We start from the raw sequence: 25,989 nt of genomic DNA on the forward strand, positions 1-25,989 counted from the left end.
TCTTATTTTCCTTTACCAGCAGCCCAAAAGTTGAAATTGTTGTTAGAGTGTATGAAAATAAGTGATGAATCGACATTGTTGTTGTTTTTGTTGTAACATGCTAGCACTAGTAGCTAGCGCGGTCGGAAAAAACTTCTTAAAATGTTTTAAATAAAAATATCTCGAGATTCTTCACCTTGAATTCATAAATGATAAATGCACATAACAAACAATAAAAGCTGAAAGTACAGAAGCCATCAGAGCATACGTGATGTCGCCAGTAACACTGACAAATGTTTGTAATCCAATCAATTCCACTAATCAATCGTTTCAACGTGTACCTCTACAAGGAGTGTTGAGGTGTAAGGGAAATTGGTCCAATTAATTATTAAATCAATAAATATAAATTTTTGAATTAATAATCAATTGACTCAATTGAAGGAGTCTCAAATGTAATATTTAAATTAATTTTAAATCAGAACCTCGAAGCACCACATCTATTTTTGATAGTTTTATCAGGATAACAGATGAGAACATCGTTGAATCAGTCATTAAAAATGAAAGCTGTACACTTTTTATGATTTTGTGAGTTATTTGTTCAGTTTAGAGATTACTATAAATTGATGAAACACACACAATAAGCAATCAAGTTTTAATTTTGTGCACGTTTATTTTCTAACCTATATGGGGAAATCTACTTGGAACCTAAAAGAAGCAAAACTACTGTGATAGGTAATAAAACAAGAACTACAGTGATAAAATAATCAAAGAAAAACAAAAACAGGAAAGGAGAAACGGTCTTAAACGAGGTGATTGTTTCCTAATCAAACCAACATGGGACCCACATTTAACCTAATTGTTCAACCCAATTGGAGGCACCAATTTGTACAATCTGGTTAATGTATGCAAAGTTGCACTTACAAGGTCTGGTGTTGGTTCGAAGACGAGGAAAGCCTGGATTGGAGATTCACCAAGCCTGTTCTTTAAAGAAGAAGAAGATGAAGCGAGAGAGAGATAGAGGGATATAGTTTGTCCGGCTGGGCATCTGAGCTTCATGGTGCGGGAAATAGTACCACACATGCACAGTTGCACACATTTGTAAATAGTTTGCCAAATTGTTTTGTCAAATTGTTACACTGTTGAATGTAAATAAACTTAGTTTGCTATCAAAAAACACATTTTCATTGTTGGTGGTAGTGTTTTACAGAAGTAAAGCACTGTTTAGGTGTTTGTGGCATCATTCATGGAAAAAAAAAAGGTGTCAAATTCACTAGAGTGCATGAAATAATATCGTTTCACAAAAAGCTTGATTTCTACGTATTTTGGTCCAAAACAGAGCATTTGGGTGAAACTAACCTATTTTCTATTGTTGATTACTGAAAAACGGAATAAGGTAGAAACAAACTTTTTTCTGATGAAAGATGAGAGTTCATTCTTTCATTTGGTAGTATCTGTGTTTCCATAGTCCAAACACAAATGTTTCTGCGGACCTTGAAAGATCAGTCAAAATGCCCTAAATCAGCTGGCACCCACATTTTCTGAAAATGGTTGGCAGTCAAAGAGCTAGCTGACAACTGCCAAAACGTGCACACACATGAAAGTTAAGTGGAGAATCGGCCACTGCAATCGAACATTTTCATGACACTTCATGGAGTCAACATTTCCAAAATGTCAAACATAACATTTCATCTTCTGTTGCAGAATAAGACAGTCAGGTTTCTGAAAAAAAAAAGGAAAAGGTTTTTACTTATTTTTGTGTGTCACTCTTCTCACTCCAGGCTGGGGGGCTAGAGGTATGTGTGTGTGGCGGTGGTGCTCTTTGACCCCCCCCCCACCCACCCCCCACCCCCACCCCCCAAGGTGTTCATAAATGGTCAAATAAAAAGACTATTGAAAAAAATTGTTAAAGAGAGCAGCTTTAATGTTTGTAACAAAGAAAAATGCAGATGTTAAAATAAAAACATATTTTGCTTATCAAATGATTCATGTTGTCAAAATAAATAAATAAATAAATACAAATCAAAAATCAAATCAGACTTGAGTGAATCATTACATCCCTAATAATAATAAATATATTTATTGGAGTTAGGGACTTATTGTATGTATGTTCAATGAACAAAATGGGCAGGATTCCACAAGTTGCTTCATCTTTTCTTTTACTCACAACTTGAAATATAAAATGTACTGTAACTGCTTCATCAATGTCTAACATGAAACACCAATGCCATCTAATGGTAGAATAATTCTATGCACATTTAACTCACCACAAATCAAGAACTGAGTGTATTACATTCTTTGTGGTTGTATAGCAATATTGTACATCATTTTAACGTCAACTAATACTGAAAATGTAGACCATGTCTGACAACCTGGCATACATAAATAATGTAAACCAAAAGTTTTCATGTAGCCATGACAAAGATGTATATGTTCTACTACAGGTAATTACAAATCCAATGTCTACTTACTGAATGGCACCCATCCGAAGAATGAATTAAATAAAAGTAAAAATTAAGACATGACAGAAAATGTAATTTAGGAAGCGAGGCAGTGAAAACACAATCCCTAAATGTGGGTGATTAAAACTTGATCCATGGTTAAATTACCATATTGCGATAACAACTCTGCTAAACCTTCCATCAAAACAGACCAAGCCGAATTGATCCTTTGTGATGTAATCCATCCAGAATGGTTCTTCCATCTCTGGTAGTGATGGGTATTTGGGCTCTTTTCTGGGAACCGGTTTTAGGCTGCCAAGTGGCTTCTGAATTTTTTTGTTGCTTCACTTAAATTATTACAGAATTATGTATTTAATGGCCTACGTAACATAAAATGTGCATTTTTTGTATTAATTAGTAAAAATACTCAGACTGCTACAAAAAATAAACAGTAAAATATTAAAAAACACCAAGTCTACCCCAAAAAATGTCAGCAAATTCTATTGCAGCATAAAAAATCCACTTTTTAAAAGGTTAATATCACAAAAAATTTTAAGCACATATTCTGATAGACAGGGTCAGAATACATACATATAGCAATTTACTATACTATACTTTACTATGCCTGCTACTACATAAAAACAAAAGATAGGGGCCTCCAAATACGCTCCAAAATTTAGTGTGCAATTCCCGGATCCCAAAAGTAGGCGTGTCACACAAACTTTGAAGGGCCTTAACTAGAAAAACGTATGTGCTAGGAACCTCAAACTTTGGATTCTTTCTTTTGACATCATATGGCACTAATGGAATAAAAATCAGGCAAACTGAAGAGGTGTCACACATTGACAATTGAATTACCCTATAGTATAGGATAGGATAGGATAGGATATTAAACTGGCATTTGAGTGAAATGTCAGTCTATGTTTGTGAATTTTCTGGCCAAGGAGAGCAAATTGATAGTGAAGAGGAGGGGGCTCAGTATGGAGCCTTGTGTCACACATTGGTTGACTAGAGTTTGATTTGTTGATGGTGACAAGCTCTTTTTTGCTTGGCCAATGGGTGGGACTTGAGGTCGAGCTCCAGTGTTGAGCAAGTTACTTCCAAAATGTAACATATTTCATATTACTAGTTACTTGCATTTGAAAGTAATATGTTTATTTACAATATTACCGTCTGTGTAGAATTACTCAATTTTAAATTACTTTTAAGTTACTTTTTTTTCTTCTTTTTTTTACATCGGTGAATAATTTATTTAATCATGATTTAGAGATTTTTAAAAGAAAATAAAAAATTTGCAACCATAGCTGGTAAAGTTAACTTTTAATGAGGACCTTTAACTATATAGTGTGTGGTATATTGTTAAATATTTTTACTCAATTGTGTGAGATCACTGCCTTTGATTCATATTTGTATGAAGATGTATTTTAATATAAATATTGGAACTGATATTTGGTCCAGTAAATAAATAATCCCAGACTGTACACCATAAATAAAATGATCAACATACACAAATAAATTAACACGCAAGGGAAAGATGAGTTTATATTGCCAATTTGTGTTCTTCTTATCAATAAAATACTGTAATTTTTTTATGTATAGTAAACTTGTATGTAAAGAAATTGTCTAAAAAATAATAGTGATAGATGAAGTATAATTGATAACTGGTCTAACAAAATGGGTGGATGGATGGATGGTAGTGTGTAATAAAAGCAAAAATATCTATGCTATGTTCACACTGCAGCCTAATTCAGATTTTTTCCCCTCCCATATATGCAACATGTGTCTGATGTTCTCTCCCCATGCAGTGTAAACAATAGGCTAAAATTGCAATTTCTTCTTTATAAATCGGATATGTATGTGATGTGTCTGCAATATGAACGCAAAGTAACATTGTCAAATTTATATTTGTCTTTAATTTAATTCCATTTGAAACATGAAGCATTAAATTGACATTTGTGGCAGCTCGACAGAGGGTTTATTTATTCCGCAAAGCAATAACGTGACATCAGCTTTAGTAGACATCTCAAACTTTCCATACATCACCTAATTTCCCCAAAACATTTCTAGTACCTTCTCCTGTCTCGCTATTCTGGCGATATAAGATGAAAAGGCACGGATTTACATGTAAATCCATGTGATAAGGTGATCCCCGACGCGACACCATGCGGGACCATAATTATGTACTTCAGTATAAACACGGTGTCACGTTACGTCTTGTTTTGGGTGTACGGCATTCGATGTCGTGCGCATGCGATTGGAGTTGCTTTAACGTGACGTCATCAGCCACTGAAGATCTTTCCAAGAATGCATTTTGCTCACCGACAGCCAATCGGTGATCATCATTTTCCTTACTGCAAGTGATGGCACATTCATTCAAATCATATCTAAAAACACAATAACGCTTACATGTTCATAGTTCTAAAAGCAGTTTATTATTTTTTTTTGTTTTACTTAGTTTGTGCTTGTATTTTGAATGTTTTATTTCATGATACCTTGACTGTGAGTGGTGTTGCAAACAATGACTATCGTGTTAATAAAATACGATGCTGTTCTCAAGAGAGGCCAGGTGTCCAGCGTATCGCTCTATCATACGTGGTTTCAATACAAGAGTAAGCAACTCTGCTCACAAATGATAGATTTACTTTGCTCCTCCTGTTGTGATGAATGGCTTTTGTCACTTAATTGGTGATTATCTGTTTGTGTGGTCACAAAACTAACGTGTTACGGGAGTCAGTAACTGTAATAATATTTAAAATATATATTTTTTAAATTATCGCAGTAACGCATTATATTACGTCGTTACTGACTAAATGTAATATATTACTGCAGCACATTAGTTTTGAAACGTGTTACCCCCAGCACTGACAAGCTCACAGCAACATGACTGGTGAGTGAAATGATGGGAGAAAACACCACTTTATTGGCCACAAGTAAAATTACTACATTTTAATTACACCATGTAGATACATTAGTGTGACTGCATCAGCTGTTCAGCTTGAGCAGTGTTGGGCAAAGAGTCCTGCAGGTTTGAATGTTTCCTTTCTCCAACACACCTGATTCATATGCAAGCTCTGCATAAACCTGATAATGATCCCATTCATTGGAATCAGGTGTGTTGGAGGAGGGAAAACTATAATCTGTAGGACTCCAGCCCTCGAGGAATTGCCCACCCCTGAGCTAGAGAAATACATACATTACATATGTAAATAGGATGTAAATATGTACATATGTAAATTGAGTTTTCATGACACTGTATTTACACCACAGCATGACCAATTTAGACGAAGGAGTTCATATTAGAGTTTGTGCATTTCAAAACGATAGCATGATCTTCTTGTGGCTGTAACTGCAGTCTATCACAGTGTAAGCTCTGACTCGTCTTTTTTTTATTCTCCCTTGACAGTGATATAACGTTCATCAGATCACACATTCACTTTACCACAGTAGTTAATCATCGCACTGTTGTGCAATGGAGCGAGAAAATGACAATGTTTCAACAGGTCCGAAGGAGCAGAGGTTAACATCGCACTGGCGGCCAAGTCACAGCAAGGGACAGCAAACAGTGATGCCCTTCAAACAAGGGAGACAAGGATAATCCTCAACTGGACATGGAGTATTTATTTTACCCGTAACCCATCATACTGTTTATAATCTCTCAAGGGGTAATTCATTTATATATTGTGGGATGTAACAATAACCAAACATCACGAGACTAAGATCTCAAAACGATATTTATATTTATATTGTAAAAAAAATGCATACAATTTCTAATAACAATTTCTAATAATAACTTAATATTGAGGCACTTATTTGCTAATGCACGCACACATTGAGTGTCCTCCACATAATGACCCGGTTCACAAGCATATTATGTTTTCATTCATTTTACCATTATCGTGGATTTTAATCATAGAAGGGTCCAAAACGTCCCTTATGAAAATTCAAAAAGAAAAGAAAAGAAACGAAAGAAAGAAAGAAAATAAAATTTAATTGCACTAAACAACCAACCACCAAAGGGTGCTAAAACTGCACAAATGGGAATCAACCTGACTTTTTTAACACGTGTGCTGCTTTTAACTCATTCCCAGCCATTTTCACTGAAGCAACCCTCTTCGCTGCCGGCTGTTTTACTGAATTTTGACTGATTTTGCAAGGCCCACTATTGCTATAAAAACATGGAACCTACCAAAAGAAAGATTAGAGTCTCTTCTTTCATCATCAAAAAAGTATATTTGCATCTGTTTCCGTTTTGCAGCAATTGGCATTAGAATTTAGCTAAGTTTAATCAATATTCACAAATATGTTGAAAACACTGGGGAAAAGAGCTTGTTGCAAGATGGCCCTGGTTGATCTCTTATACTCTGCTACCACCTGCTGGCCATTTTGTGTAATAACTACCACTTCTACTATCACTACTACAGGAATCAGCTATGTTTTTTTAGTTTTTTTTAAGCAACGCTCCTCGGAAGTTATATGGTACCACAGTGCCCATCCTCAAGAATCCTGCTGTTTGTAATTAATCTAAAGTCTATATAATTCGGGACATAAACGGACTCTGTGTACTTGACTGACATCAAGTGATTTCTGTTTAACTTTGTACACAACCTGTATGTCTGTCTCAAATGAATAATGTGTATAACTTCTGCAGCAATCTAAGTTTAGCTAATTAGGAAGCTTAGCGGATTCAATACTTTTATAATCACGGCAGTGTTTGAAATGTGTTCAGAATGAGAAATGAAGCATTAGGCTTGTCAATTCTGATAAAAATTCTCAAATGCTATCCCAAAAGCTTGGCCTCTTCGACCAAGTCTGCTTCAAGCGCACGGAAGAGGCGGGGACTGCTTGACCACCTGCCCCGCAAGCTTAAAAGCCAGCGCACGAAGAACCTCCTTCTCTTGCCCACGCACTCTTTGCCCACGCGCTCTTTGCCTACGCTCTCTTGCCCATGCTCTCTCTAGCCCCATGAACTGTTCCTGACCTACACAGAGACGTGGTCGTCAAACACGCTGAGAGCGACCACTTGGGTTTTTTCTTGAGCCCCGGACTTGCAACCACACCGTGCGCTCCAAAGCACGCATCACAAATGCTCTCTGAATCACGCTGCGTCCCACGATGGCTGTTACGCACCAAGCCGCTGTGTGCCAGTGACACACGGACTACTCCAGCCGTGCGCCAGCGACACCCCGCAGTCCCAAACCAATTTAACTGGGCTTCACCCGCCTCTGACTTTGTAAGTACTTCACCACCAACTAGGACTTGTGCCATCTGAGGACCTGCCGCGGCCTCCACGCCACGCACGCACATCACCACCAACCGTGGACCTGCCGCAGCCTCTCAGCCGTGCGCCCATCACCATGAGCCGGAGACTCCAGTGCAGCAATCCAGCTGCACGCGCGACGACCACCCTCGCCTCCAACGGAGTTTTCTTCAACTGTGGATTGACGCTGTCCCTCTCTCTCCCGTGCGCCTGAACCAGTCCTTAAGTGCACCATACCACTGGCGCAACGCTTTGATCCAAATATAAAAAGATTGACAGGTCAAAACTCTTCCATTTATTTTCCCCATCCACCTCTTTCATTATCTTTTTATCTTAGTTAGTTAGGTTGCATGTTTTCTTTTGATCTTTTATTCGCATTTTAATTCCGTTTCATTACTAGGTTAGGCTGTGACTGATATATGTGTGTGTTTACTAAACAAATTTGTTCTCTAGAGATTCCATTTCTGCCAAATCATTTGTGTTTTCTGGGTGGATTAGTAATTCTCTTCTTAAGGTAAAGAACTCCATAAATTGACTATAGTAGCAACTTCAGATTATGAATACTTGATAATAGGATTTTCATCGTTTATTTTGCTCCTACACACTAGCAAAGTCGAGGACGCATCTGTACTTGCTCCTGCACTTGCTCGTGTCTTCTAATTATTTTTGTTGACATTGGGATTTTTAACTACATTGTTGCAATATGCCTGGCGGAAAAAAGAGCTGACGAAATTGAGGAGATAAAATCTTCTCTAGCAAAAATCAAAGAAATGGTCACCAAAATACTTGAAATGAAAGAGAGCATCGAGCCACTTCTGCAGGAAATTCAGCAGTTGAAGAAAGAGACACAAGAAAAAGATTGATGCATTGTCACGCTGGAACAAAAAGTAGATGATTTGGAACAGAATCTTCGAATCAACGATGTGATAGTTACAGATATCCAGATTAAACCGCGCCACGGCCCTCGGGGGAGAGCTGCGGCCAGCACAAGTGCAGTTGATTCTGACCAAGCATCAGCGAACGAGACTGTCGAACAGCAAGTGACAACTCAACAAAGAGATTTGTAATTAAATGTGGATCCAGCGCACATTCAGATGTGCTTTATGCTTCCAACTGGCGGAACACGACCCCCGGCAGTTCTGATCAGGTTTGTTGATAGGAAAAAAAAGATTGCTCTTTTAGAGATGGCTACAAGCTTAAAGTAAATATGTCTGCGTCAATGAAAATCTCACAAAACGAAATGCTGACATCGCCAGAAGGGCGCGACCATTGAGAAATAATGGATTCATCAAGAACACATGGACAAAAGACTGTCGGATCTTCATCCAAACAAAAGAAGACTCATCTTCTCAGAAGAAAATGCAGGCTGGCCATTTCAATACCCGGATCCTTTTCCTACTCAGCCATGGTGTTGTAATTGGTGCTTTATGTGGTCTGGCATTATCATGTTGAGAAATGCAAGATCTTTGAAAGTGATGATGCCTGGATGGGAGCATATGTTGTTCTCCAATCTGAATATACCTTTCTGCATTGACGATGCCTTTCCAGATGTGCAAGCTACCCATGCCACACACACTCATGCAACCCCATACGATCACAGATGCAGCCTTATAAACTGAGTGTTGATAACAACTCGGGTTGTCCTTGTCCTATTTATTTAGTATGACATAGCGCCCCAGTTTTCCACAAATAACTTCCAATCGTGATTCGTCTGACCACAGAACAGGTTTCCACTTTGCCGCACACCATTTTAAATAACCTCTGGCCCAGAGAAACACCTGCGCTTCTTGGTCTGCTTTAGAAATGGCTTATTTTTTGTACTGTAGAGTTTCATCTGGCAACGGCGGCTGGCACGGTGGATTGTGTTCACCCACAATGTTTTCTGGAAGTATTGCTGAGCCCTTTCTGTAATTTCCCTTACAGTAAGCATTCCTGTTTGCGGTGCAGTGCCGTTCAAGAGCCCGAAGATCATGGGCATCCAGTATGATTTTTCGGGCTTGTCCCTTACACACAGAGATTGTTCCAGATTCTCTGAATCTTTGGATGATGTTATGCACTGTAGATGATGATTACTTCAACCTTTTTGCAATTTTTTGCTGGTAAAAACCTTTCTGATATTACTCAATTACATTGGAGGAATTGGTGATTCTCTACCCATCTTCGCTTCTGAGAGACACTGCCACTCCGAGAAGCTCTTTTTATACTCCAATCAAGTTGCCAATGGACCTCATTAGTGGTAACTGGTCTTCCAGATGTTTTTTTTTTTTGTGCAATTGACTTTTCCAGCCTCTTATTGGTACCTGTCCCAACTTTTTTTTTTTTGATTTGTTGGTACCATGAAATTTACAATCAACATATTTTTCCCTTAAAATGATACATTTTCTCAGTTTAAATTTTTGACCTGTCATCTATGTTCTATTCTGAATAAAATATTACAATTTGGCACTTCCACATAATTGCATTCAGATTTTATTCACAATTTGTATAGTGTCCCAACTTTTTGGGAATTGGGTTTGTATATGACTGTTGCGTATAGTAAGAATCGATGGGGACGGGCTTCTACCCGTCAGCCCTTCTTTCTTTATTTTGTGTTTGATGTAACCTGTAATAATGTGTCCGAAAATAAATAAATAAATACAACAAAACAAAACAAAGTCAATGTGGTGCCCCCAGAGGTTGCTGAGGATATTACAACTCCCCTCAGTACCGTCTAAATTTCTCGTTTTTCGCCATTACGGCAATCCAAATAATCGCTACAGAGTGATGGGCCGTTTTGCATTTTGTCTGTTGCGGGACTTCAACTGTGACCCTCCGGTTCCAAATCCTGAGTCCACACAGATAAGCTGTTGCCACCTGACTCAACATAGGAGACGCGATGCAGCGGGTAGGACATTTTGTACCAGGCAGCCAACTAATAAAAAATTTAGAACAATTGGGCGCATGTCTTTGTTTGGCATTAAACCCCGAAACGCAATCCATGCATTTTTGTGCATCCATTGTATTTTCAGTAAACCGCATCTTTTTCCCTCATCTATCGATGGCTACATCCCAGCTTGTTAGGACGATGTTGCCGGCATCAAATTCAAAAGGAGAAAATACTTGCAAAGATAAAGAAATGAATAACATTAATCATTTTCAATATTAAACATCCCCTTTGTAGTATATTTAGTTGAATATACAGTAGGTTGAAATGTATGTGCAAATCATTCTGTTTTTGTTTACACAACGTCCCAGCTTCATTGGAATTGGGGTTTGTACTGCTTTATTTCTGCTTTGTAATTAATATCATTGATCTAATTTAATAGAAGTATGGTGTTACTACAAAGTCTCAGAGTTAAAGCAAGCTATTCCGGAGTCATGCTTGTTAAATTAACTTGGAAGTGTGGTGGACTTGTTGCCAAGTATTAGCCTGATGTGAGCCAAAGCTGCTGACACTGCCTCTTCTACAAACAGTTCTGTCTTGCCTCGCTCCATTTTTTTATATTCTACCACTTATAATTGCCCTTCAAATATGCATGTTTTCCCCCCTGTAAAAACAATAAAAGAAAAACAAACATTTGTTTTCTCTTCCTATCAGATTATGGTGCTGACTGATCCTGAGTTTGAGAGCAGTGTGCTAATCAGCTCTGACGAAGGAGCCAGCTACCAGAAGTACCGCCTCACTTTCTTCATTCTAAGCCTATTATTCCACCCCACTGAGGAGGACTGGGCCTTAGCCTACAGTCACGATCAGAAGGTAAGATTGAGCTAGGTTTCTTAATGTGCCATCTTTGCTTGTGAACGGAACTTTTGATGTTGATTAGCTTGAATTATTTTGATTTAATTTTTTTAGATCACATTTTTTCTTAATGCCATTTCACATATGTTGGTAGTCGGTAGGGTTGTCACAAATAATCTTTTTGTAATCGATTATCCTATCGATTATTCCATCGGTCACGACAATTCAGTGGAAGATGCTCGGCCCCCGTAAAGTAGTGAAGAGTGTACTGTGATAAAGATTAAGTTTGTTCAATGCTAATTCACTTAAAAACACAGGTTTAAAGTTGTGTTGTTGTTGTTGCTCACTCATTTAGAAACGGCAGGGTCTGGCTTCCAATGCATAGGGCATCAGATAGTTTTACAGTTTCAAATAAGCACACATATTAGATTTTGTGGGATGAATACTGTATATAGTAACTCTGTAAATTGTCTTCTATCAAATACTTCCACGGTGTATGATCATTTATTCCACACATTTGTCAATGAAAGCATAACAGTGACATGACATTGAAACTCAGCTAGTGCTACTCTCCACAGAAAGAGGAACTGCTCAAATCAATTACGGTATCAAACAGTATTGTGGGAATATGAGTGAGAGAGAGAGAGAGAGAGAGAGAGAGAGAGAGAGAGAGAGAGAGAGAGAGAGAGAGAGACAGACAGACAGACAGACAGACAGACAGACAGACAGAGCGACAGAGAAAGTGCTGATGTTTCATGTTCAGCATGGTGTCCTAGTAATAAGTGAAAAGGCTCTCATCTGCTAGTATTGTGCATTACACTGTACTGTATATACAATATGAGGTGCATCTGGCTTGCAATCAATTTGGCAAGATAAATAGCAGCCGCATCGATTGATCTCAGTGATTAAATATACCTCAGTAATGAAGACCAGTTACAAATCAAGCAAAACAGTTCAATACGGTTGTATGGTAGCTGTGGCATGCATTTCGCAAGTCAAACTTAACAAGACAGTTTGGGCCAACTCAGGCAGTCAGATGCATTTGGTATTTGCATCATCTTTTAGACACATTGTTACCAAAAGAAAAAGTACCAGAAGATGACTGCTTCAGCTACACTCCCACAGTTCCCCCCGAATGTGTCATCTGCAGACATCCTAAGGGCGGTTAAAAAAATATGTTCTTCATCTCATAAGTCAAGAGTTTACACAGATGTTAGTGGTTTCTTCATTCCCCTCACAGCCTCTACCCTTCATTTTGACATTCAACCCAACAGCAGGCAGCTTTAAACGGTCATTTTCAGCTTGTAACTAGCTAATAGTTTTCAGACTGTGTCACTCTGAATTTAATCAGCAGTGTGTTGATGTTAGGGATTGGAAAAGTGTGGCTTTTAATACTTGCATGCCGGAGTGAAAGTATTCTGTACTACATCAAAATCCATGATGGGACAAATCGAAAAGAGCAAGCTGTTTTGTTGTAATTCCTGATTCTCTTTTATGGCTTTAAAAAAGCAGGTCACTTCCTTCCTTGAGCATATTTATATATATATTTAGATTATATTAAACTCACACTGACCTTTCAAGACTCTTATCTTTTTGGAGACAATTACAGATTGATCAAGTCTCTAGTTGGCTTCAAAAAATAAAGTCTACATTGTGCCAAGTGAAGGAATTATGTAAACAGTCTCAAAAAGACAACACAAACTGAAATTGTGTCTCACCGGGTGTGTTCCAAAATTAAAATGGACAGGTTTTATGCTAAATAAACATTTGGGTTTTTATTTTTTGGGGGAAACTAGTGAATGTGTTGTTTCTCCCATCTATTGAACTCACTGACATTCATCTCTGACAGATTTGATCATCAGTTTCCCAGCTGGGCCTCATTAACGGAATATTTCTTTAGGAGGATGTTCCACATTATTTGGAAAGTTATAGCCTTTAACTCATTTGCTCCCAAAAATATATAAAAACGTTCTGTTTTAAATATTGCCATGGTCCCAAAAACGTATTTATATGTTTTGTGTGTGTGTTTTATTTTATTTTATGCTTGACCATATAGAAGGATTTGATGCAGCCTCTGAACTGAAGAGGTCTCTTAAAGCAATGGTAGTTATTACAAAAGGGCCAGCAGGTAGCAGCATAGTATAAGAGATCAACCAGGGTCATGTTGCAACAAGCTATTACGATACGATACGATATACTTTTATTTTCCCCGTGGGGAACTTTTTCCTGGACTCCGTCCAGCTGCAGTTACAGTATAGAAAAAACAACAGAATAAAAAGAGATACAATTAAAGTTAAGTAAGAAGTGCAGCAATAAGTAGAAGACTTCCCAGAAGTCTTCACAGAAGTATACATGTGTAGAGTACATACATGAGGACTGCATACACCCATATACACACACACACTCCTAAATATATATATATATATATATATATATATACACATGAGTATGTACAGCACGGCTGCATATATTCCACACACACAACATTGCACCATATATCTTATTGTACTGAGTTAATGTTGGTTGTTAAGCAGTTTGATGGATGTCGGCAGGAATGAGTTCTTGTAGCGGTTCAGCCTGGTTCTGGGGGCCCTGAATCTCCTGCCGCAAGGCAGTAGCTGGGACTCATGATGCAGAATGTGAGTCGGGGCAGAAAAAATTTTCTGTGCCAGTCCGGTGATGGACCGCTCATAAAGCATCTGTAGGGAAGGAGGATTCCTGACCCCCATGATCTTCATGGCAGTCCGCACCAGACCGGCAATCTGTGACCTTGACTGCACAGTCAGGTTGCCGTACCAGGCCGCAATGCCGTATCTGATGATACTTTCCAATGCAGCCCGGTAGAACAACAGCATGATCCTCTGCTCCACTCCATAGACCCTAAGTCTGCGTAGGAAATAGAGACGCTGTTGGAGTTTGGAGCAGAGACTTCCAACATGTACCCTCCAGCTGAGTGTGTTGTCAATGTGGACCCCAAGATACCTGTATGAACCCACCTGGCTGATGTGATTGCTTTTAATGGCCTGTGGTCACCAACAGTTTTTGGATCAAATATCACCTCCTCTGTCTTCCCCACATTGAGCACAAGATGATTCTGGTCACACCACTGGACAAATTTCTCTATTTCTGAGAAATAGTCCAGTGGGCTACCGCCGGCCTGCAGCAAGCTGACGATAGCTGTGTCATCAGAGAACTTAATGATAAAGTTCTCTGGGTGTGATGTCACACAATAATTTGTGTACAACGTGAAGAGGACCGGGGAGCTGACGCAGCCCTGTGGGGCGCCTGTGCTTATCAATCTGGGTTCCGAGAGGGAGCTGTTGACCCTGACTTGCTGTGTGCGCTGTGTCAGGAAGGAGTGATACCACCTCGAGATGTACAGGTTCACATTCATCTCCTTCAGTTTACCCAAAAGCAGGTGCGGCTGCATTGTGTTGAAAGCTGAGCTAAAGTCAACGAACAACACACGTGCATAAGCTTTAGGGCCGTCTAGGTGTTTGCTGACCAGATGTATGATGCTGTTGATAGCATCGTCAGTGCCGCGACCCTGCTTGTAGGCAAACTGAAGGGAGTCTAAGTGTGCATCCACCTCCCCCCTGAGCAGAGTCACCATCAGCCTCACTTCATGACAATGGAAGTTAGAGCCACAGGCCTGAAGTCATTATTGACCACAGGACATTGTTTTTTAGGAACCGGAGTGATTACTGATTTTTTCCAGAGACTGGGAATGGAATGTGAGTCCACAGATCTTTGGAAGATGGGCTGCCATGCCGCTGTGAGCTCCTCTGCACAGGATTTTAGCAGAAAGGCAGATATCCCATCCGGTCCTGAGGCCTTTTTTGTGCAGACAGACCTAAAAGCAGATTGGACATCATGGGGATGAATCACCAGCCTTGAGTCCTGCTCATTCACTGAAATGGACCTCAGGACCTCCCCACATTCAGAGGAGAAGTCCTGGGTTTCGAATCTTAAATAAAAGTCATTCAGCTCCCTTGCCTTCTAGAGGTCATTTAGGGTGCTGAGACCTTTTTGAGCAGGAGTCAAGTTGGTGATCCTCCTCATGGTGTCCCACATTTCCTTGGAGTTGTTAGCAGCAAAGCGTTGTTCTATAGTCTCTTTTTGCTTCATTTTTGCTTCTTTAAGCATGTGGTTAAGTTATTTTTGAACCAGTTTGAGCTGGGCTCTGTCCTGGTTCTTAAATGCCCTGTTTTTGCGGTCAATACAGTCTTTAACCTCCTTAATAATGTACGGTTTGTTGTTGGGGTAAACAGTTATTTCCTTTGTTGGTATGATATTGTCGACACAGAATTGAATATAGTCAGTTAGTCACAGCAGCAGTATCCACATCCAGCCCATGAAAGGTATTCCACTCCGTGCATAGGAAACATCCTTTAAGGGTCTCAATGCTGTCTTGAGACCAGATTTTAACAGTCTTCCTCTATGGTTTGCTGCGTTTGAGAGCTGTTTTGTAGGTTGGGATGAGGTGAATTGTGTTGTGGTCTGAGTTGGAGAGAGGGGGGCGGGCTCTACTCACTACTACTCGCGTTCTTCACGTTCCCAAAGCATTTGTCCAGGACTCTGTCTCCCCTTGTTCCACATTTTACATACTGATGAAAACCCGGGAGAGACAGCTCCAATTTGCAGTGGTTGAGGTCCCCTAAGATGAAAACCGGGGCCTCCGGGCACCGTCGCAGTTGTTGTTGAACGCAGTCGGAGATGAAGGCGGAGGCGCTGGCGGCGTTCCCGCTGGGCGGAACGTACACGGCGCAGAGGAAAATGTTTCCAAACTCCCAAAGCAAGTAACCCGGCCTCAGACTCAGGCAGAGAAGCTCCACGTCGGGGGTGCAGGTGATCTGCCGCACCGCGTAATTCCGACACCAGTTGTCGTTAATGTAAATACATATTGTCCCCAGTGTTTTCAACAGGTTTGCGAATAATGATTAAACTTAGCTATATACTAATGCTAATTGCTGCAAAACGGAAACAGATACAAATATACTTTTTTTTCATGGTGAAAGAAGAGACTCTAATCTTTCTTTTGGTATGTTCCATGTTTTTATAGCAATAGAACATTATTCTGTGGGCCTTGCAAAATCTGTAAAAATCCAGTAAAACAGCCGGGAGCGAAGGGGGTTGCTTCAGTGAAAATGGCTGGGATTAAATGAGTTAAGCACAATGTGTTGAAAAAGAGGGCTCTTTCTGCTGATGAAAAATGTGAATTAGTCTCATGCATTATGCGGAATTTCATCAAGCCATTCTCACAAGGGGAAACGTTTTCAGTGGGCTCAGAAAAACTTTAAGATTGTTCAAATAAAGTGAATAAATTAAATACTATGACATTTTGGATAATCTAGTTGGATTGCGTTCTGGATGGTTGGTGGATGGCCAAACTAATTCAAAGTTTCAAACCAAGCCAAATTTTATTGTTATTTTTGTTTTATTTTATTAGCATTAAAAAAAGCTAGCACTGAGCAAAGTGCTAAACAGAAGTAAAAATAATACTAAACAGCACTTTGTTGAGCTCGTCGTAGAGGACCAGCACGAAGTTTATTGGGTTATTGTGACAATTGGCTTGTCCCACCGGGGGTTGCCACAGATGCCCTTCCTAAAGCAATCTACTCATTTTTTATCCAGGCTTGGAACTGGCTGTGACTGGGTATTGGAGCACGATCAAGGAATCAAAGTGTGCCCCATTGGTATAGGCCCGACCACCAGACGCTCGCCTTCGTACCCCACCTCCAGGCCTGGCTCCAGAGGGGAGCCCCGGTGACCCGCATGTGGGCAAGGGAAACCACGATCCAAAATTTACATTCATCATAGGGGTCTTTTGAGCCATGCTTTGTGTGGTCCCTCACCTAGGACCTGTTTGCCATGGGTGACCCTACCAAGGGCATGAAGCCCCAGACAACATAGCTCCTAGGCTCATTGGGACACGCAAACCGATCCAGCACGATAACATTTTAAATGTACTTTGGCCAAACTAATTCAAAGTTTCAAACCAAGCCAACGAAAAATAAAAAAAATAAAACAAGCACTGAGCAAAGTGCTTAACATAAGTAAAGATAATACTATGTAAGGTGTTATTGTGACAATTGGCTTGTCCCACCAGGGGTTGCCACAGATGCCCTTCCTAAAGCAATCTACTCATTTTTGTAGGAAGGGCATCTGTGGCAACCCCTGGTGGGACAAGCCCATTGTCACAATAACACCTTACATAGTATTATCTTTACTTCTGTTCAGCCCTTTGCTCAGAGCTTGCTTTTTTGCTTTTTTTTTTTGGCTTGGTTTGAAACTTTGAAATAGTTTGGCCAAAGTACATTTAAAATGTTGGAGCTCCTCCGTGAGTCATCACCTTATTGTGGTGGAGGGGTTTGCGTGTCCTAATGAGCCTAGGAGCTATGTTGTCTGGGGATTCATCCCCCTGGTAGGGTCATCCGTGGCATACAGGTCCTAGGTGAAGGACCACACAAAGCATGGCTCAAAAGACCCCTATGATGAATGTAAATTTTGGATTGTGGTTTCCCTTGCCCGGACGTGGGTCACTGGGGCCCCCCTTTGGAGCCAACGCCTGGAGAACGTCTCTTTTATCCCGAGGGAGGCTGGGAGACATTGAGTCTGAGTGGACTGTGTTCCGTGCCTCCATTGTAGAGGCGGCCGATCGGAGCTGTGGCCGTAAGGTAGTTGGTGCCTGTCGTGGCGTCAATCCTCGAACCCGCTGGTGGACACAAGTGGTAAGGGATGCCGTCAAGCTGAAGGAGTCCTATTGGGCCCATTTGGCCTGTGGGATGTGAGATGGGGTGCTGCTGACCTCGACTCGGGACGTCGTGAATCGGTGGGGAGAATACTTCGAAGACCTCCTCAATTCCACCGACACGTCTTCCTTTGAGGAAGCAGGGTCTGGGGACTCTTAGGTGGGCTCTTCTATCTCTGGGGTCGAAGTCACTGAGGTAGTTGGAAAGCTGCTCGGTGGCCGGGCCCCAGGGGTGGATGAGATCCACCTGGATTTCCTAAGGGCTCTGGATGTTGTGGGGCTATCGTGGTCGACACGCCTCTACAACATCGCTTGGACATCGGGAACAGTGTCTCTTCCGTTCCCTGGGTCTCTTGGGGGGTGCTGCGTTGCGGGGCTTTCCCTGGTGTCGGGGGCGACGCCGTTCCGGCGCGGTCCGTCGCTCTGGGCCCGGCGACGCGGTTCGGGGCCTGTGGGCCGCCGGGGTTTGATGTCATGCCCGCCCCGCTCCGGTGGGCGTCCTGGCACCTCGGGCGGGACCCAGTATCCGGGGGGCGATCCCTATCGCCCTGCCGGACGGGTCCCATATGCCCGCCGGGGTCCCGGTGGGGTGGGTGGGGGCTTGGTGGGCGGGTGCGCCTTCTGCCCCCGCCCGGTTGGGGAGGGCCCCGCTGGTCGCTCCTCTTAACTCACTACACTAGGTTTGCACAATACACTTTTATAGACATATAGGGCACATAACACACTTTGGGGGGGTGGGGTAGGGTGGAAACACCGTCTTCACCCTACAACTCCCCTCCAATTTTAATGCACCACACAACTTGGGGGGGGGGGGGGGCTTGTGGGGGTGCCATCGGTTGGGGGCCGCAGTATAGAGCAGTGCTGTGGTCCCCTGTGATCCACCACCACACCAGCATCTACCGAAACTCAGACACAATCTGTTTCCTCCTCAGGTCATTGAATCGGTGGAGGCTGGTGTCTGTGGATCTCACTCGGCTTCGTCTGTCCTTCCTTCCTTTTCTCGGTCTCTCCTTCGGTCTCTTGAGGCCTCCCTGATTTTATGTTTTTTGGATTTGTTGGGGTCTGGATGTTTCTTGGGTTGGGGAGGAGTTCTGGTGGGTGGCCCGGTGGGTGGTGTCTGGTCGGTGCTGGATTTCACCTTCCTTGGTTTTCTTTGGTCCCCTCGGGTCTCCTGACGGCGGTGTTCGGTTTAGGTGAACGGTATGAGATTTTTTCTAATAGGTTTTTGGTGAGCTAACAAATACATGCACGCACACACGCACATACACATACTCACCCACACACACCAAAAAAAAAAATATATATATATATATAAAAAAAATTAAAAATAAATAAATAAATAAATAAAGAGCAATGATGATGACATTTCTGAATGAACAATACTGAGCTCTTTATAGAAAAAAAGAAGAAAAAAAAAGGGAACAGTGTCTCTGGATTGGCAGACCGTGGTGGTGGTCCCCCTTTTTAAGAGGGATCACACTATTTAGCCTCCATGGTAAGGTCTATTCAGGGGTGTGTCAGGAATGTGGAGTGGAGGACCCAAATGCAGGGAGCCAGGAGAACCACGGCAGTTAAGCATGTACTACTAAACATAATTTATTTTACAAAAACTCTAACAGGGGTACTGGGTAACTCTAAATAAACAAAACCAACAATGATCCAACCCAGACAGAGGGGAGACAGGAGACTATATACACACACACTAACGACACAACAAGACACACCTGGGGCAAGACACAAGTGGCTGAGGGCACGGATTGGTTGACACGAGGAAGGGCAGGATTACACTCACAGGCGAAGAGGCCAGGGGCTGCAGCGGCACAGGCGAACAGGCCAGGGGCTGCAGTGACATGACGTGCGCCGCCGGAAGGGGAACTGGTGGCGGGCACAGCACGTGCACCGCCGGAAACTGGAACCGGTGGCGGGCGCAGCACATGTGCCGCCGGAAAGTGGAACTGGGGGCGGGAGCAGCACATGCGCTGCCAGAAACTGGAACTGGTGGCGGGCGCAGCACGTGCGCCGCCAAAAACGGGAACTGGTACCTGCCTCTTGCTCTGCTGGGTCAGTTTCTGGTTGGATCATTCTGTCAGGAATGCGGAGTGGAGAACCCAAATGCAGGGAGGCAGGAGAACCACGGCAGGGAAGCATGTACTACTAAATATAATTTATTTCACAAAAACACTAACAGGGGTACTGGGTAACTCTAAATAAACAAAACCAACAACGTTGTGAAAAGACCAAAAATCAAAGTAACAACAAAACACCAGAGTGGTGACAGCAACAATGATCCAACCCAGACAGAGGGGAGACAGGAGACTATATATACACACACTAACGACACAACAAGACACACCTGGGGCAAGACACAAGTGGCTGAGGGCACGGATTGGTTGACACGAAGAAGGGCATGATTACACTCAACAAGACCAAGGGAGACACACAACCAAAAACAGAAACCAAACATGACAGGGTTCTGGAGAGGAGGGTCCGTCGGGAAGTCGAATCTCGGATTCAGGAAGAGCAGTGTGGTTTTTGTCCCGGCCGTGGAACAGTGAACCAGCTCTACACCCTCGGCAGGATCCTTGAGGGTGCATGGGAGTTCGCCCAACCAGTCCACATGTGTTTTGTGGACTTGGAGAAGGCGTTTGACTGTGTCCCTCGGGGAGTCCTGTGGTGTGTGCTTTGGGAGTACAGGGTACTGAGCCCCCTGATACGGGCTGTTCAGTCCCTGTACGACCGATGTCAGACTTTGGTCCGCATTGTCGGCAGTAAGTCGAATTCGTTCCCAGTGAGGGTTGGACTCCGCCAAGGTTGCCCTTTGTCACGATTATGTTCATAACTTTTATGGACAGAATTTCTAGGCGCAGCCGAGGCGTTGGGGGTCCGGTTTGGTGGCCTCAACATTGCATCTCTGCTTTTTGCAGATGATGTGGTGCTGTTGGCTGCTTCAAGCCGTGATCTCCAACTTTCGCTGCCGAGTGTGAAGTGGTTGGGATGAAAATCAGCACCGCCAAATCCGAGACCATGGTCCTCGGTCGGAAAAGGGTGGAGTGCCCTCTCTGGGTGGGGAATGAGATCCTGCTCCAAGTGGAGGAGTTCAAGTATCTTGGGGTCTTGTTCACGAGTGAGGGTAGGTAGGTTGGAGCGGGAGATTGACAGGTGGATCGGTACAGCGTCTGCAATGATGCGGAATCTGTATCGGTCCGTTGTGGTAAAGAAAGAGCTTAGCCGAAAGGCAAAGCTCTCGATTTACCGGCCGATCTACGTTCCAACCCTCACCTATGGTTACAAGCTTTGGGTCGTGACCGAAAGAACAAGATCCCGGATACAAGCAGCCAAAAATCTCCCTTAGAGATAGGGTGAGAAGCTCGGTTATCCAGGAGGGACTCTGTGTCGAGCCGCTACTACTCCGCATTGAAAGGAACCAGTTGAGGTGGCTCGGACATCTGGTCCGGATGCCTCCTGGACGCCTCCCTGGAGAGGTGTCCCGGGCATGTTCCACCGGTGGGAGGCCCCGGGGACGACCCAGGACACGCTGGAGAGACTATGTCTCTCGACTGGCCTGGGAACGCCTTGGGATCCCGTCGGAGGAGCTGGTTGAAGTGGCTGGGGAGAAGGAAGTCTGGGCTTCCCTGCTAAAGCTGCTGCCCCCGCGACCCAACCCCGGATAAGCGGTAGATGATGGATGGATGGATGGAAAATGTTGAAGATACACATAAAATCATGACAAAAAGCAAACACGAGTTAAATAGCAACATGAGGAAAAAAAAGTACAAAACACACATACCACTGTGTCCTTTACAAGGGGACGGCTGAGTGGTTGTGGGCTGAAAACTGGGGGAGTGAGACCTCTGCAATATGAAAAATTAAAATAAATGACCCATTTCTAACATGGTATAAAAAGAAGAGTATGTTATTTTGATATGATGACTATGATACGTGACGTCAACAATGAAAATAGTTCATTTTTTTCAAAAAAAACCAATGAAAATAGTTTTCGTTTTTTTTTTTGTAAAATAACATTGGCAGCACAGGACTAATTTCTTGCAATAATAATGTCATATATCACTCAGTGTCAGAGGTGGGGCACAGCAGCCAGCACTGGTTGTAAGAGGCCCATTTGTAGGTACTGCTGACTGCCATGGATTGTTGTTGCAGTCTAAAGGTCTTAACACAGTTTGGCCTAAAACAGCTGGCAAAGCATACCTCTAAAATCATCCTCTAAAACCTGAAGTTTTCCTGGAAGTTCAACAGCATTGTCAATGCGTACTAAATAACTAAATAAAAACAAAATCTTAGCCTCTTAAGCATATATAGATAGATAGATAGATAGATAGATAGATAGATAGATAGATAGATAGATAGATAGATAGATAGATAGATAGATAGATAGATAGATAGATAGATAGATAGATAGATAGATAGATAGATAGATAGATAGAACAAACTTCAAACTTCTGGCAAGGATAGCCAATAAAACAAACAAAATAATATGTGAATAATACAGATTTCTCAATGAAAACAGGCACTTCCCAAAAGCTGCACCTGCTTCAATGTAAAATGTAGCAAACAAACAAAAAAGGTCAGTGTAAGAAAATCTGTGTTTTCGATATAATAAAAAAATAAAGTGTCTGAACAAGAGCAGCATGTGATGACTGTAGCAATTTGGACTGTAACAATTTGTTGAGTCACCTTATTGTTTCAATCTAAATGGTAAAAATAACGTGTCAGTGCATGAAAAGCATTATTTTCAATACATATATATATATTTGTCATTACAATAGCAGCATTTGATGACTATAACAATTTGTTGGACCCCTTACATTTAACGGTGGTGGTCTGTCTCCAGTAATGTCTTTCCACTGGAACCAAAATTAGCTCCATACTGATACATGACTAATCTACGGGTATATTTACCTTCAACCTCCAGGGTGCGGTTAAAATAACCTCAGACATTCGAATGGTAATTATTCGTACTCCATTCTGTTTCAAAGCCATTGCAATTTTAATAATAATAATAATAATAATAATGATAAATTTGATTTGTAATGCACTTTATTATTTCAACAATTTCAAAGTGCTACAGAGTAAAAAAGTAAAAAGCCCAGTGAAAGGTTTTTGCAAAAAGAAAAGTCTTAAGAGCCCGTTGATGATGAAAACATCAATAGGCTGTGGAGCTAGCCCTCAGGCGGTCGGAGAGAGCGTTCCACACCCTGGGAGCCACAGAGAAGAAGGCCCGATCGCCCATAGTGCGGAGCTTGGTTTTGGGAAATTGAAGGAGACTTGAGGATGTAGAGTGGAGGGTTCGTGAGGGGGTCTTAGGTATGAGGAGTTCTTTGAGGTACCGTGGGGCATGACCATGAATGAGGTGAGGAGGGAAACCTTTTATTCAATTCTGAGGGACACCGGGAGCCAATGCAGTGATTTCAGGATGTGGGTGGTGCATGTGGTCAAACTTGCGCACCCCCATCAGGATCCTGGCAGCACAGTTCTGGATGTATTGTAGTTTCTGGATGTTCTTACCAGGAATCCCGATGAGGAGTGTATTGCAATAGTCTAGCCTGATGGAGATAAAGGCGTGGACAAGCTTCTCTGCATCTGCCAGGGATCTTCGACATCCTCCTTAGTCAGGTTTCCATCCAATTGTTTCAAAATTTTAAAGTAAATTTACAAAAAATACGCAAAACGGACATGCGACTTATGCCTGTTTCCATCTGTTCTTCTTTTGTGAATATTGAGAGGGGACTCTGCCGCTGTAGGTGGCGGTATACGCCATAGAGATGTGATCCACCAGTAATTTAAAAGAAGAAGAAGAACAGGAAGCGACTGCGCCGTGCGATTACATTGTACGAATTTGCTTTTGTAATTCTTAATAAATCGTAGCGTTTCTTTGCTGTTTTCCATCTAGAATTGCATTCATATTCACTTCTTTAATTAATTCCCAAAAGATTTCTGTGTCATCGTCCCACCAAACATACCTTACTTTATTGTCCGACATTGCATTAGGACTACAAACATACGTGTGATGTAATATCTGGTCAAAACGTGCGACGTGTATCCGGTCTTGCCAGCGGTTATTTGCAAAACCTGTTTCTACCGCCAAAATTAGCATTTTACTTTTTTCGATACGCTTCAAAATCCACCCCCTCTAAGCGTAAAAACTTTTTTTGCGAATTTTAGGCCCTTTTTTAAATTTCTGCCGTTTTCATTCAGTTTTATTTTCGCATTTCTTGAAAATTAGAATACAAATGGGTGGATGGAAACCCAGCTATTGTTTACAAACATATGTTTTAACAATACAAGTAGTCCTCAAGTTACGAACACAATGGGTTCCGAGAGGTTGTTTGTAAGTCAAATTTGTTTGTAAATCGAATCACAGTACATTTTGTTTCAAAATTAAATTTAATCAAATTATTGTTTTAAATAAAACAATAAAAATATGTAAAAACTAATTTTAACAAATTAAATTATATACCTTATATATACTTTCTACACAGTACATAAATAAATAAATAAATAAAACATACATTAAATTACATCATCCATCCATCCATCATCTGAACCACTTTTCCTCAAAGTACATAAAATGTTTACACCGTACAATGCAATAAAAACAAATTAAATATGCTCAGTGTACATAGATGGTGGAGGCGTTGAGTTCATGTGAGGCTGAGGTGGAATGCATTACGTATTTGGTGTAACGGTCTCAAGAAACTATGTTTTCAGACTGTCTATGAAGTGCACATGAATTGTGATTGGTGCGTATGACTAGTCAAGATGGCAGCCGCCGAGTCAGATTCAAGTGATTTCAAAGCTGAAGAGATGTTGTACGTTTTGCTACTACGCCAATAAAGAAGACGACTGAGGGCTGCTTTTCATGAATATCCTCCAGGAATTCTCTCAAATTTACTCAGTGTGGCACAAATATTGAGTGCATAAAGAGTGCGTGCGCCGTGGCTCCTGTGCCGTTCATCACCGGACAGAGAGGTAGTTGAAATGCGCAAATGGTGCGGTGCTGCTCGGCGGGTCTGTGGAAGAGAGGGGCACGACAATTCAATACTGTACGATAATATAAGATGTGGCGCGCACTTAAATATTAACTTTCACTCAAAATACAGCTTTTATGGAAAACAGTCAGCCTTTTTTCATATCATGCGAATGTTCGTAACTCGGATGTTCGTAACTAGAGGACTACCTGTATATCAATTTCAATTGGTTCAGCTGATTCAAGTCCTCAAGTCTTATTTCAGAACTCCCACGCCAGCCTTGACGGCTTGAAAAAAATTCCAGGAAATGCTACGAGGCCCACGTCACACACTCGGGTATATTTTGATCAGAGATGGGAAGTAACGAAGTACAAATAGTTAGTTACAGTACTTGAGTAGTTTTTTTTTTAGTACTTTGTACTTTACTGAGTAATTATTTTGTAGTCTACTTTTATCCGTTACATTTTAACATGAGTATCTGTACTTTTTACTTGTTATGTTTTCAAAACAAGGTCATTACTTTTGTTCTTAAGTGCATGAAAACGATTAAAATACTTGACCTGGAAGAAAAAAGCAGCGTCAATGTCTCCTGGCTCCGCCAATAATATGAACACATGGTGCCCTTCATCCCAACTTGTGATTGGTTCTACGGCAAATAATGACATGACATGCAATTGGCTAGATTAAAACAACCCGGAAATGACGAGGGCAATGCGTGCCACAACTACAGAGGATAATTTGAACTTGATAAGAAGAACGCTGCAGACTGCCAGTCAACAATATGAAAGAAGGTTCAATCATGTCAGGGAGGAGTGGACCAGCAACATGAGCGAGTGATACTCAACACTGTTGACTCCACG

At 41.7% G+C, this 25,989-nt stretch overlaps 1 protein-coding gene across 1 annotated transcript in view; it reads left to right on the top strand.

The window, feature by feature from the left end:
• sorcs3a (sortilin related VPS10 domain containing receptor 3a) overlaps positions 1–25,989 on the top strand; it is a 262,848-nt gene that overhangs the window by 134,993 nt on the left and 101,866 nt on the right. The window contains exon 4 of the mRNA XM_086082047.1: positions 11,252–11,410. Coding sequence (XP_085938173.1) covers positions 11,252–11,410 — 159 coding nt within the window. The remainder of the gene's footprint in view (positions 1–11,251; positions 11,411–25,989) is intronic.

The sequence above is a fragment of the Leptonotus elevatus genome, chromosome 8 (genome assembly GCF_054856555.1).
Source record: "Leptonotus elevatus isolate MCC_2025b chromosome 8, RoL_Lele_1.0, whole genome shotgun sequence".
Classification (NCBI taxonomy): Eukaryota; Metazoa; Chordata; class Actinopteri; order Syngnathiformes; family Syngnathidae; genus Leptonotus; species Leptonotus elevatus.